General features: G+C 44.1%; 1 protein-coding gene and 2 non-coding genes across 3 annotated transcripts; all 3 read left to right on the top strand.

The window, feature by feature from the left end:
• Window positions 1–760: 760 nt before the first annotated feature.
• Window positions 761–13,705, top strand: tcp1 (t-complex 1). The gene is made up of 12 exons (XM_076272182.1): window positions 761–889; window positions 1,611–1,696; window positions 2,121–2,249; window positions 3,074–3,171; window positions 3,444–3,554; window positions 4,186–4,367; window positions 5,363–5,489; window positions 6,360–6,535; window positions 7,495–7,618; window positions 8,886–9,078; window positions 12,255–12,418; window positions 13,178–13,705. Exons 1-12 carry the CDS (start codon window positions 817–819, stop codon window positions 13,389–13,391), a joined length of 1,677 nt encoding a protein of 558 aa, XP_076128297.1. The 5' UTR covers window positions 761–816; the 3' UTR covers window positions 13,392–13,705.
• LOC143110925 (small nucleolar RNA SNORA29) lies at window positions 2,800–2,938 on the top strand. The gene has a single exon (XR_012984478.1). It is a non-coding gene; the product is annotated as a small nucleolar RNA SNORA29 (small nucleolar RNA).
• LOC143110924 (small nucleolar RNA SNORA29) lies at window positions 3,856–3,994 on the top strand. Its single transcript, XR_012984477.1, has one exon. It is a non-coding gene; the product is annotated as a small nucleolar RNA SNORA29 (small nucleolar RNA).
• Window positions 13,706–14,988: the final 1,283 nt, after the last annotated feature.

Raw genomic sequence — 14,988 nt, 5'->3', positions numbered from 1 at the left:
TTTAGAAAAGGTTTGCCTACTCTGTTTTATGAACTAGGTCTACTAACCTAAGCTACTATAACATAGTAATGTCTGAATGTCTGAATACTATTGCATGTTCAGATAGGCTAACTGCCAAATGACCTTACCGTGCTCCCAAACGTCTCCTGCAGCACGGTGCCTGCGTGCACCTTCTGAGAGTTCACTGAATGTATGACGTTACGGATTGGTGGCCGCAAGGCATTTCAATTAACACAGAAAATAGTTATTTTTGTAAATTTCTAAGTTCACAAACTATTAATGAGACATTTTAGCGAATATTCACGTTGGAACTAGCGGAAGTATTACACATTTTAAAAAGTAAAAAACGGGTCTTGTCAAAAGGGCACTTGGACATCAAAGGGGCAAAAGGGCAGGTGCTAGAGCCCCTGTAGCCCCCCTTCTCTGCACGTGCCTGCATTATGTAGTACCAGAGTACGCAGTTAACCAGTGGAGGTAACCCGCACACATAGCCTACTCTACTGTAGTCGCATGTCCTTATGGGGGATGTAGTTTATAGCCTACGCATAGGCTAATAGGAAATCTGGCTGGGGGATACTCCACAGAAAGTGACAACATATCAACATATCTTATGACATTCATGAACATATTTCAAGCATTTTTAAACAGTCGCTATCCAAAAGGACAGGCTTTTGGATGTGCCCTCTCTAGACGCCCATCTGGAACATTCCACCGAACGCTGGAGTCGACCCACAAATCCGTGCGTTTAACCGGTTTACCCACAATGCACTGTGTCCATCGTTCCCTTTCTTCTTGGCTGGTAGGTGGTGGCTCAAGATGTCGATGCTAGAAGGTCCATTAACTGTGCTCGGCCAGAGGACGTCTGGAGACTCCGTTAGGAGTCAAAATGGTGAGGAAATATCTCTTTTCTATGTAAAATCACACGACATGATGTTGCGAGCCGACACGGTAGGGTGATGAAGATATGACGTTAGCTACGTAGGTAAAGTAGCCACCTAGCTATCTGGCTAATGCCGCACGTGTGCAGATGACTTGCAGTTATCAACTTTATTTTGGCTGTTCTATGCGCTAGATTGCGGTTGTCGATATCCATAAACATAGTAAATGGTGGTAGTAATGATCGTCAAAAACTGGAACTTGCTCAAAACATGTGCTTGCTTGCAGGCTAGTGTTATGCGAAATCATTTGACATAACGGGTCTGTTGTGTGGTTGCTGATGCTAATATTAGCATGCTAAGTTTGCAGCTTCTTTGAGGTTGTCAATAAGTTATCCTTGTGATGTTTTGATATTAATGTTATATTACTGTTCAAGGTGTTGGTGGTGCGTAATGTTGTCTTTGTAACAGAACAGCTGTTTTGATCATATCGAGTCCCGCTCTAGTACCATTCATTCCTCTTCATAGCAATGAATGGCTTCGCTAGCGGGGAATATAACAAATGTCAGTGGTCAATTTTGGGTGGATGCTCTTAGTCGTCCAACCAGTGCACAAAACTGACAAGACACTAAATTGTATGTTGGCTGCATCAACTTTGACTGACGCAGTTTTGATCTGTATGGGGATAATTGAATTCCCTGCTATTAAATTAAATTGCGCGTCTGTCTTGCACAGTCATGGCCGCATCCTCCATAGCCAACATCGTCAAGAGTTCTCTGGGACCAGTGGGCTTGGACAAGATGCTGGTGGATGACATTGGGGTAAGTGCTCTGTCTGTCAGGGATGTTATGCTGGTTATTGTTTTTACATCACTTACTGAAATATATTGTATCCTCTTGGGCATCTGATTATGGGGATATAATCTGATTCATGCTACTTATTGCTTAATATTTGTTTGAGGCTTTGCCAAATACATTGAACATTTTTCTGTCCCATTTACATTGCCACCTCACTGATCGTAGTTTGTGTGGTTATACGCGTGGGATAAAGTAAATTCAGCCCAAACATTTAACTAAGAGACATGGCACTTTGCTGTTTCTGAAATCCCTTTGGGTTGAGTACAATATTTAGGAACGCTTGAAAATAAAAAATAAAAATTGTGAAATGGCTGATTATCCATAAAGTGCTCTGTGACTTCCTTGTAAAGGAGCGAGAGATGATGTGAATTTGTGTGTGTGTGGACAGGATGTGACCATCACCAACGACGGCGCCACCATCCTGAAGCTGCTGGAGGTGGAGCACCCGGCTGCCAAGGTGCTCTGTGAGCTGGCAGAGCTGCAGGACAAAGAGGTCGGAGATGGCACTACATCTGTGGTGAGTTGGTACACACACACACACACACACACACACACACGGGTGGGCCCATGCAGTGGTGTTTGGTCATAGACCTCTGAAGTTCGCCTATTAAAAGGACCCAGAGCTGCCATCTTTGCCCATATAAGGAGATCCGGATCTCCTTATATGGGCGAACATGGCAGCTTCCGGGTCCTTTTGTAGGCAAACTTCAGAGGTCTATTTAGTGTTCTCAGAAGATGTTATTAAAACAGAAGAGGGTAGGGTGGGCTATGTGATCATTCCAATCAACTGAAGACAGCAATTTAAAGAAAAAGGAAAGTGGCAGATGCTTTCAGCTAAAGCAACAGCTCTTTGCAAAGTTTGGGTTCACTTCCGGGTTGACCATTTAACAGACAATGATGCTAATCGCATATTCTGCCACACACCTCATGGGCAAATGAAGTCCAGGAAAGTAGCTTTGTTTGTGTGTTGACCTCTCCTCATCTGTACTTTGATGTGGTGCTCTGTTTTTAGCTGTGCAGCTAATGCTGCATTGGACTACAGTTATGATCTGATCATTCAATGATGAATTCCTGTTTTAGTACTGTACATCTGCTCCATATTCGGATGTGTGGCTATGCTAACAGGAAAGAGCAACTCTGTCAAGATCTGAAGGGGTGTGCAGCTGTCCTCTGCTACCTCTATATGTATTGACAGAACATTCACAGATAAATGATTGAGGCATTGCAATGTTAGTGGCAAGCAGATGTTTTCAGTGCCCTACGGAATGTGTGTGTGTTGATTAAAGTAAACGGTAAGGAGTTATTTTGAGAGCATGATGTAATTGGTATGTGTCTGTTTAGGTGATCATTGCTGCCGAGCTCCTGAAGAATGCAGATGAGTTGGTGAAACAGAAGATCCATCCCACCTCCATCATCAGTGGATACCGGCTAGCCTGCAAGTATGCAATCCCTTCCTCCCCTACACACACATGCATGCACACACACACTAGGTGGCATATCTCTCACTCACACACACACACACACACCTTGGGAAATTTAGTGACCTGCATAATAGAACGCCTGCATTCAGATGCGCACACACATACTCAAACCACTAGTTTTAGACTGTTATGCAGGAACACTCCCAATCACGTAAACGTGCATTTCACTTATTAGCCTTGCTAATAATTATTTCTACTGACTGTGTGTTCTGTGTCTTGTCCGCTAACAGGGAGGCTGTGCGCTACATCAATGAGAACCTGACCATCGGTACAGATGACCTGGGCAGGGAATGTTTGGTCAATGCCGCCAAGACCTCCATGTCCTCCAAAATCATCGGAGTGTATCCTTTCCCTCAAGTTTAACTGCTCAGGGCTTAAACACAATACCCATATCTTACGTATGCTGTTTTCCAAATGTAGTAATGTATTGCCATTCCTACTCTGTTCTGTATATGTTCCATTTGGAGTTAATGACTAGTGTCATCAGTAACGATTAGTCAGGAAATATTAATGAGGTTCTGTAACTCAAGAAAATGCTTTCTCAGGAGTTTGAAGTAATTGCCAGTTTGCTAGCTTGGACGTGGACAGTGGTCAGTGTGCTTACTGGTGATTGGCTCCCCCATATAGCACAATGGTTATTCACTTCCTGTTTTAGTACTGTACATCTGCTCCATATTCGGATGTGTGGCTATGCTAACAGGAAAGAGCAACTCTGTCAAGATCTGAAGGGGTGTGCAGCTGTCCTCTGCTACCTCTATATGTATTGACAGTACAGACATCTAAACGTACTGCTCCTTCACCCTTGGGCCTGGCAGTGATGCAGGCTTGTTGCGTTACATAACTGCACTTTGTACATCATTGAAACAAGAGCACATGATCCGTGTTATGTGCTGTGTTGTTAGCCGTTTGTGCTATCAGTTGAGCTTCAGACGCCGTCTAGACGTGCCGCTCCTTGACCCGTTCGCCTCTCAGGGACGCCGACTTCTTCGCCAACATGGTGGTGGACGCGGCGCTTGCGGTTAAGTTTGTGGACGGGAGGGGCGTGGCCCGCTACCCCATCAACTCCGTAAACGTGCTCAAGGCCCACGGACGCAGTCAGAAGGAAAGCTACCTGGTCAACGGCTACGCGCTCAACTGCACCGTCGGCTCCCAAGGTAAGGCCAGTATGTGTGTGTGTGTGTGTGCGCATTACTGGTTTCCATTAAATGATGGTACAGTCACACCCTGGAGGTCTGACACCGAGGCTAAACGTGTCTGGAGCCCTATATCCCATTTACATTGCCGCCTCGCTTATCGTAGTGCGTGTGGTTATACGCGTGGGATACAGTAATCTCAGTCTGAAGCTTTGAGCCCAGAAGCACATCATCTCTGCTGTTTCTGAACTGCCTGAGGACTGGACACTTGGAAAGACCTTCCATGTGACCGCATATGTAAGGGATAATGTATTGTCCGCCGGTAATTATCAGAAAATAAGTCCCGACAGGGAGAGCAAAACCCAGACACGCAGCGGACTTATTTTCTGATAATTACCGGCGGACAATACATTATCCCGCTTATTACACGGCTACCAAAACGAGAAAAGAAACCTAACACAACGAATCTTTAAAAATGATTTTGCTACTGTTTCGTGTCTTCCGCTGACAAAATAAATAGTTCGCCACACAGATAGAACTTGACAGTTTCAGGTGTTGCGTGGCAACATCTTACTAGCTTACTTTCCCTTTCAATGAAATTCCATTGCAATAAGCGAACGGAATTTTTGTGGAGGGATATGAAAGACGTTAATCAACCCGTTGCCATTGACAGCGGTGATTATATACTTTGCCGGTGATTTATATAGATTTAACATAGGCCCGAACGTTGGGAAGGCCCATTCATGTGAATGGAACTTTCTGCAGCACTCTGAAGAGCTGTGTAATAACTAACTATAATGCCTTCCATGTGATTGCATATCTAACTCTAATGTAGAAATATATGGTTGTCCTGAGCATCAGTCAATATAAAGATCTGAAGATCAATATGATCTTGTAACTTAGTGGTCATAGATGAGAATTTGGTTTATATACTTGCGTTTGACAGTGTAAATGTTTGAATGTCTGTATTAACTGCACAGTAAAAAGCTTTTAACATGCAACTGTGTGTGTTTTAGGTATGACGAAGCGTGTGACCAACGCGAAGGTGGCCTGTCTGGACTTCAGCCTGCAGAAGACCAAAATGAAACTGGGTGTCCAGGTGGTCATCAGTGACCCAGAGAAGCTCGACCAGATCAGACAGAGGTAAAACACGAGCATGCACACAATCACACTGCCCCTCCATCACACATACACACATGCATACTCAGTCTCTCATGCACACACACACACTCACACTCACACTCACACTCAGTCTCTCATGCTGATCACGTCAGGACTGGACCCGGGCTTTATTAGTAATCCTCACGTCAGTGCGAACACCCATGATTTCCCTCAGACATTTTGAGTCTTTCCCATTTACATTGCCGCCTCACTTACCATAGTGTGTGTGGTTATACGCGTGGGATACAGTAATCTCAGTCTGAAGCTTTAAACACAGAAGCACTCTGGTGTTTCTGAACTGCCTAAGGACTGGACACACTCAAAGATCTTCTATCAGTTGCATTCAAACACTTACACAGACAATCTGTGCGATTTCTCATATCTAAAGTTTAGTAAAGTAAGGCCCATTTTAAACACAACTTTCACTGACCAAAGTGCGTGACAAAGTGAATATAAACATGTCACATTTAAACATGATCTATTAAATTAATGATCATCTAAAGGGGTGGTGGTAGTGGTTAAGGAGCTGGGCTAGCATGCAGTAGCCTGAAAAGTTGTGCCCTTGAGCAAGGCGCGTAGCCCCAAGTTGCTCCGGGGAAAATGTAATTCCTTGTAATGTAGTTGACATATGTAAGTCACTTTGGATTAAAGTGTCTGCTAAATGAATACATGTAAATATAGTGTGGTGGTTAGCTGAGGGTTATCCCCCTGACTTGCTCCAGGGACACTGCCCCCTGCTGGAGGACTTTTCCATTGATATTCAACAGCAGTTTCATCAGTAGTGGTCAACTTGTCATCCAGATCATCCTGACTTAGTATGTAATGGAATGTGCATTTTACCTTTGACCTCAGGGAATCTGACATCACCAAGGAGCGCATCCAGAAGATCCTGGCATCAGGGGCCAATGTGTTGCTGACCACTGGGGGCATCGATGACATGTGCCTCAAGTACTTCGAGGACGTCGGAGCCATGGCCGTGCGCCGAGTGCTCAAGAGGGACCTCAAACGCATCGCCAAGGCAACCGGAGGTAGGTGGGCAGGGATGGGGATTAATTCAGCCTAGTTTCAGCCCTGATTCTTCTCTTGCCTCTTGAGGTGTTGGAATGAAGTCCTATAGAGTGGTAGATAATTAAAGGCATGAAATGGTAAGAAATAAATGCATTGTTGTGTATTGCATTTCTTAAAAGTTATTATGTATGTCAGATGATATTCCCAAGTAATTTGCCATATAAGAAAATCCAAGGAGTGAAATCATGGTGACTTAAAGGAATTATCCGGAGTAAAATGCACTTTAGATCAATTTACGGATGATTGGGAGTACATACGTTGAGTTGACATCCAAATCATGTCATTCGGATGTGTTTTGAGAAAGTTCGATGTTACTGTTTTTAGTCAAAACTCGTTAGCGTGGAAGTGAGAAGGGCATATTATTTCGTCTTTATGTGGTCGGATAGAGAGTCCAGAATGAATTTCATCAAGCCAGTACCTTTCCGGAAATGTTGGCATCTTTGCTGCCATCTTTAGGGGAAAGTCCGTAGGAGTCGATTGCCAAGTGTGCTCTGGAAATTCACAATTTCGTCGCCGTTTAAAAAAAAAAAAAAAAAATAGTCCAGTCCATACAACTTCATTTCAATTTCAAAAGAAATACTGGACTTTTTTTTTTTTATTTTTTATTTTTTTAAACGGCGACGAAATTGTGAATTTCCAGAGCACACTTGGCAAAATAATATGCCCTTCTCACTTCCACGCTAACGAGCTTTGACTAAAAACGGTAACATCGAACTTTCTCAAAACACATCCGAACGACATGATTTGGATGTCAACTCAACGTATGTACTCCCAATCATCCGTAAATCGATCTAAAGTGCATTTTACTCCGGATAATTCCTTTAACTGCCATTTGATTTGTAAACAAATGAATATCCTAAGTGGTCAGTAGGAATGGTTGCGTCTTAACAGTCTGACGGTGCTGTTTGTCCCTGCCCAGCCACCATCTGTGCGTCGCTGTCCAACCTGGAGGGTGAGGAGACGTTCGAGGCGTCCATGCTGGGCGCGGCAGAGGAAGTGGTGCAGGAGAGAGTGTGTGATGACGAACTCATCCTTGTCAAGAAGTGAGCATGGCCGCACTTTCACTCTTCAATGTAGCCATTGTCATTGGGAGTCTTCCGTGAGATTCCGGAAGCCAAATGCAGGGAAGGCGTGTGGTAGGGATGGAGGCGAGCGCCTAGAGCAGGAGAGAAGAGGCGCAACTCATAGCGCCCCCTAGAGCAGGAGAGAAGAGGCACATCTCATAGCGCCCCCTAGAGCAGGAGAGAAGAGGCACATCTCATAGCGCCCCCTAGAGCAGGAGAGAAGAGGCACATCTCATAGCGCCCCCTAGAGCAGGAGAGAAGAGGCACATCTCATAGCGCCCCCTAGAGCAGGAGAGAAGAGGCACATCTCATAGCGCCCCCTAGAGCTGTAAAGAGGAGGCGCAATTCATAGCGCCCCTAGAGCTGTAGAGGTGCAACTCATAACGCCCCCTAGAGCTGTAAAGAGGCACAACTGATGGCGCCCCCTAGAGATGTAGAGAGGAGGCGCAACTCATAGCGCCCCCCCCCCCCTTTCACTCACCGCATAATGCACAAAACCAGTGTAGGCAAGCTTTAGTGATATCCATAAAACCAGTTTAGGCATGAAAATCCCTCAGACATTTTGAGTCTTTCCCATTTACATTGCCGCCTCACTTACCATAGTGTGTGTGGTTATACGCGTGGGATACAGTAATCTCAGTCTGAAGCTTTAAACACAGAAGCACTCTGGTGTTTCTGAACTGCCTAAGGACTGGACACACTCAAAAGATCTATCAGTTGGCATTCAAACACTTACACAGACAATCTGTGCGATTTCTCATATCTAAAGTTTACTAAAGTAAGGCCCATTTAAACACAACTTTCACTGACCAAAGTAAATATAAACATGTAATATTTAAACATGATCTATTAATTGAATGATCATCTGAAGGAGTGGTGGTAGTGGTTAAGGAGCTGGGCTAGCATGCAGTAGCCTGAGAAGTTGTGGGTTCAATTCCCGGCTTCCACCGTTGTGCCCTTGAGCAAGGCACTTAGCCCCAAGTTGCTGCCAGGACATAAAACCAGTGTAGGCATGCTTTAGTGATGTCCAGTGTAGGCATGCTTTAGTGATATTCACAGAACCAAATGATGACAGAAGAGCTATACATGAATAAGCATAGGTTAGGCGCTTGGTTAAGTCCAAGGGGCAGGTGCCCTTGTTTATCCAGTTTTTTCTAATATGCAGGGTGTTTTGGCAGGTCTGTTTATAATATGAAAATCCGTCAGTGCAACACAAGTGCCTAATCTGTCTTTATCTCTGCATCAGTACAAAGGCGCGTACGTCGGCGTCCATAATCCTGCGCGGGGCCAACGACTTCATGTGTGATGAGATGGAGCGCTCACTGCACGACGCCCTGTGTGTGGTCAAGAGGGTGCTGGAGTCCAAGTCTGTGGTGCCAGGAGGGGGCGCTGTGGAGGCAGCTCTGTCCATCTATCTGGAGAACTACGCCACCAGCATGGTGAGAGAGCGACACACACATGCATACACACACGCATACACACACGCACATGCATACACACACGCACATGCATACACACACGCACATGCATACACACACGCACATGCATACACACATGCACACACACACGCATACACACACGCATACACACACGCATGCACACACACGCACACACACATGCACACACACGCACACACACATGCATACACACATGCATACACACACACACATGCATACACACACACACATGCATACACACACACACATGCATACACACACACATGCATACACACACACACACATGCATACACACACACACACATGCATACACACACACACATGCATACACACACACACATGCATACACACACACACATGCACACACACATGCACACACACATGCATACACACACGCATACACACATGCATACACACACGCACATGCATACACACACGCACATGCATACACACACATGCACACACACACACACGCACACACACACGCACATGCACACACACACGCACATGCACACACACACGCACATGCACACACACACGCACATGCATACGCACATGCATACACACACGCACATGCATACACACATGCATACACACACACACATGCATACACGCATACACACACTAGTGTTGCACGGTGTATCGATACTAAAAAGGTATCACGATGCCTTCACGCAAAAAACGATACGATTTCAGACGTTTTTAGAATCGATACTTTATTAAAATAATAACGTTCTGTGTCTGTGTGAACTGCTGCTCTCACTGCTCCTTGCACGCATCTAGGCAAGTGGGCGTGTCAAGCAGGCAGCTCTGAGTGAGTGCGCAGCCAACGTCAACATAGTTCTTTGCCGACAGTTCTAGGCCTTGTGGATTAAACAAAAGGTGCAATGAAATCTGCAACTATTTCGGATACATCGTGAATAGTGAAGGCAAGCCATCAGGTACACAGAGGCCCGTTTGTAAAATATGTTTCAAAGTCATTTAAAAGCAGTAGGCTACGCATGGAACTTGGCTAAACACCTCGCAGACATATCCCAACATTTTTAAAGAGTTCAAAGAGCGACAGGTTAACGAATATGCTATAGAAAACACGACTACATGGTTAGTGTTAAGTTCTTCTCTTATGTTTTAGTCTAGCCTAAGTGAAACGAGTATGGTTCTCTGGGATAAAGCGAACCTTCCTTCATCAATGAATTTTGACGAGACAACGAGCTGTAATCATTTTGACGAGACATAACGAGCTGTAATCATAGGGTGCTAACGTGATGAAAGCGAAATGTTCACGCCAGAATAACATTACCATAACTTGTAAACGATCTATTTCATGTTCGGTCAGTACTATTGGTAATATTTGTCATGGCATGTAGACCGCTAATTAAAGTCCACAGCATTCCACCAAAGCGTGTTGAGTCCTAATAATAATAGCGGCTTATTGTTACAGTACGTGGTAGCAAATCATGTTATCAAAGAAATAGACGTAATGTAGGAATGCACACAGATCTATTGCAACAGGTAATGGTGTAGGCCTATCTGACGAAGACCTGAGTGGTTGCAACTTCGTACTTGTACACTGGGCGCAAAGAAGACTATCCTCACATTTTCCCCTTTGCAACTGTCAAAGAAATCCCATGAACACGGGAAGGCCTAGGGTAGCCTATACTGTACATCAGATGGCCTAAAGATTAGGCCTCTCTGCATAGCATTCAGTGATTTTAACACTGACCTTGATCTAGCCTAGTTTGGCTATTTAAAGCTACTTTATTGCTAAAACACAACACAATGTAAATGAACTATAACAAACAATAAAGGACTTAATCACACAAAGTAGGCCTACTATTTTACTGACTATAAAAAAATAATAATTATGTAGGAAGTTTAGAAGTTTAGAACCCAGAATTGACCTGCACACTACAAAAGTGCACTGAATTCAACACAAATGACTCCATACACTTGGAGGAGGTATGAGTCATTTGTTCTCCAGATATCTTAGGATTTTGCCGTAGTATCGTTTTAGTATCGAGCATCGCGATATTTATGGCAGGTATCGTATCGAAGTCATAATTTTGGTATCGTGACAACACTAACACACACACATGCATACCCACACATGCATACACACACAGCATGGTGAGACACACATGCATACACACACAGCATGGTGAGACACACATGCATACATACACACAGAGACACACAGCATGGTGAGACACACACACACACACAGATAGATGGACCCACACACATACACAGATAGATGGATGCATCTGGAATATTTCATTTGTCTATTAAGTATGAAGATCATGAGCTCAGCCATGCAAGCTGTTAATGTGTGTTATTGCAGGAATGCTGTTAAATGGAAGAGAATCAGTGGCCATTTAGAGAGTGGACTAGACATGGCAAGACCCTACTAGCTCATCACGTCAGGAATGCACAAGCGTTTAACACCTCTGGTCTCGATTAGTAATCCTCACGTCAGTGCGAACACCCATGTTTTCCCTCAGACATTTTGAGTCTTTCCCATTTACATTGCCGCCTCACTTACCATAGTGTGTGTGGTTATACGCGTGGGATACAGTAATCTCAGTCTGAAGCTTTAAACACAGAAGCACCTCATCTCTGGTGTTTCTGAAAAGCCTAAGGACCGGACACACTCACTCAAAGATCTTATCAGTTGGCAATCAGACACTTCAGCTGTCCATATGCGTTTTCATATAAAGAATTTGGAGCACATTTAAACATAGCGGCCACTGACCAAAGTACTAGTATTTTGCTGTACAAAATAAATATAAATATGTGAATGTTATGTGTATCCTGCATAATCAGTGGTGTTGAGACTTTGCCGTTGATATTGAGCAGCACGGTTTTATCTGGGGAACTTTAATAAGTAGAGATAAACTTGTCTTGGATCATCCAGTCCTAGCGATCATCTTGTCTTGCTCATCCAGTCCTAGCGTGTAATGGGCCATAAGTTTGACCTTTGACCCCAGGGAGTCTGACATCACTAAGGAGTGCATCCAGTCAGTATGAAGAGCATAAGCCCAGGCACGCAAGCTGTTACGTTAATGTCTGTCAGATGTGGATGGTATATGGAGAGGTATGGAGATGTTCTCTCCTAACACGTGTTTGTTTGTTTGTTTGTTTGTTTTTTTGTTTGTCAGGGCTCACGGGAGCAGCTGGCTATAGCGGAGTTCGCTCGTTCCCTGCTGGTCATCCCGAAGACGCTGGCGGTGAATGCAGCACAGGATTCCACTGACCTTGTGGCCAAGCTGCGTGCCTTCCACAATGAGGCCCAGGTCAACCCTGAGCGCAAGAACCTCAAATGGTGAGAGACTAACAGTCCAATTCAAATGGATCGGTTGACGAAGTTTACCTTTGAGCACTTTCAATGGCATTTATAGCAACTGGTTCTCATACAGTCATGCTGCCTCTACAGACGCGATCTCTCTATTATTATTATTATTATTATTATTATTATTATTATTATTATTATTTATGATGCCCCCCCCACACACACACACACACACACACACACACACACACACACACACACACACACACACACACACAGTGTTTTGTACTTTGATAATACTTAATCATTTTCTTTTTTTTGTCTTGTAATTGTCACTTTTAGTCTTTGACTTCTTTGCACCTTTGTGGCCTTGCTGGCAACATTTCGTTTTACAGGCAACTGTTTAATGACAAATAAAAATCTTGAATCTTGAACTTGAGAACCAGAACCTTGATAAACACATTGGGTAAATACATCTGCAAAGTGAACAGGCGTAGCCACTTATAATCACTATTGTAATTAGTGGCAAGAAAGTTAAGTGTTGTTTAGTAGGTGACTTTTTTTACATGTCCGTTCCTCCTTTTTTAGACCCTTTCAACAAAAAAAACAATGCTTGGACGTTCTATTTTGTTCCCAATCTACTTCCGCTTCATTAAGATAACACATGGAATGTTAAAACGGAAGCCTTGTGGGAACAACTATGATGCTGATAATGGAACTCTTGAAACGATCAATAATCAGATGTTTGCATTTGCATGTACTTATTTTGCCTGTCTTTTTCTTTTACTGCAGGATTGGTCTGGATCTGGTGAATGGTAAGCCCCGCGACAACAAGCAGGCTGGCGTCTACGAGCCTACCATGGTGAAGACCAAGAGTCTCAAGTTCGCTACCGAAGCCGCCATCACCATCCTGAGGATCGACGACCTCATCAAGCTCTTCCCCGACCAGAAGGAGGGCGGCCCCTCTTACCAGGACGCCGTGAATTCTGGATCCCTGGAGGGATAGAGGGGAAGGGGAGGTCGGGTTCTCTGTCCTATTTCCACTCCGACTCTCTCTGGGTCCAGCAGCGGTTCTCCTTGAGAGCCGAGCGAAGGCCTTGTGTGTATTTATATACATGGAAGCACTCTGCTTGTTCCGTCGCTAGAGTAGAATGTGCACTTTGTGTTTTTGTTTCTTTTTGCCTGTGTATTATGTAGGAGATGACGACAGGTTGCCATGGGGACTGAAACATCATCCAATCATCTGGTTGCTATTGTTTTTGGGACACTTACAGAAAAATAAACCCAAATGGTTGAGTGGCCATTCATTTGTTACTGAAATACTGAAAGTTTCTGATCTTTTTATTGTTACACAAAATATTGGTGACACGTTACAGATTAACTGCATACATAGCTAACCCACATTAACATGCCTAAACAAACACGGTCATGGGTTTTGGTTGTAATGATTAAGCATGATTGGTGTTTTCAGTTTCAGAACTCAAGAAACCAACTAGCTTCAATTACAGTGCCTGAAATAATCAGTTTCAAAACCACAAGGGGAGTTTTCAGTGTGCTATAGCAGTGTTTTTCAACCACTGTGCCGGGGCACACTAGTGTGCCGTGAGAGATCAGGTGTGCCGCAGAAAATTACCCAAATGTCACTCACTGGTCCAGAAAAGCAACTGTTGCATCAAAGAATTTATAACCACATGCTCTCATTGATTGTATGATTGCACTATTTGTGGTATGCAGGCATTGTACAACGGGGGCCCCATATCCAGTATTCACAGAATCACCACATATCCAGTTCATAACAACAATTAAATTAGATATAGTCACCTACAAATGAAACAGAGGGCGCTTGTTTTATTGAGCAGGTCTTGCATAGAAGCCATAATAAGGCCATATCTGTATTATTTGAAATTTTAGGCTATGGTATGTATATTTTTTCTTCACACAGGATGTTAGTGTGCCGTGGCACAAAAAAGGTTGAAAAACACTGCTATAGTGTTACTGGTCCAGTCGGTGCGGAGCACCATGAGCAAACTGATACTGAACATGAAGTAGTTGTGCATAGCAACCCAAGGCTGCTCATAGCAATATTTCACCTGCCACTTTCATGTAGATAATCTGGCAAACATAACAACACTACAGAACGCACCTCTCAACCTGAGCTGCAGCTTTAGCTCGCGAAGAACCATAATATATGAATGGCAGCTATATTTGATTGACAGTTTCTAGGAACAGTGAGATTGACTAGTCTACCTTTCAGACCATTATTAACATTAGTGCTAGAGCTTGCATCTGCAGTTCTCATCACAACCAAAGGAGGGCAGTATACTTACGATCTACAACACTCCCAACACTAATGAACCATTTCTCCATTGATAGGGTAACATAGATCATAGACTAGTCACTTGTGGCTTGTACATCAAACAGGCACATAATGCCAATGTCTCCTCAAGGTGGACCCTCGCTAACTACCACCAATGTAGCACCCACCTGGGTGCTAACCACCACCAATGTAGCACCCACCTGCACCTGGGTGCTAACCACCACCAATGTAGGACCCACCTGGGGGCTGCACGACGGCCATTATGCGCCAGAAGACATCACACACC

This window comes from Alosa pseudoharengus, unplaced genomic scaffold (assembly GCF_046254945.1).
Source record: "Alosa pseudoharengus isolate Yale_2024_CS ecotype anadromous, Long Island Sound unplaced genomic scaffold, YU_APseudo_1.1 YU_APseudo_1.1_scf_7, whole genome shotgun sequence".
NCBI classification, from domain to species: domain Eukaryota; kingdom Metazoa; phylum Chordata; class Actinopteri; order Clupeiformes; family Clupeidae; genus Alosa; species Alosa pseudoharengus.
The sequence above is the reverse complement of the archived record's forward strand: the minus strand, read 5'-3'. Positions and strand labels throughout refer to the sequence as shown.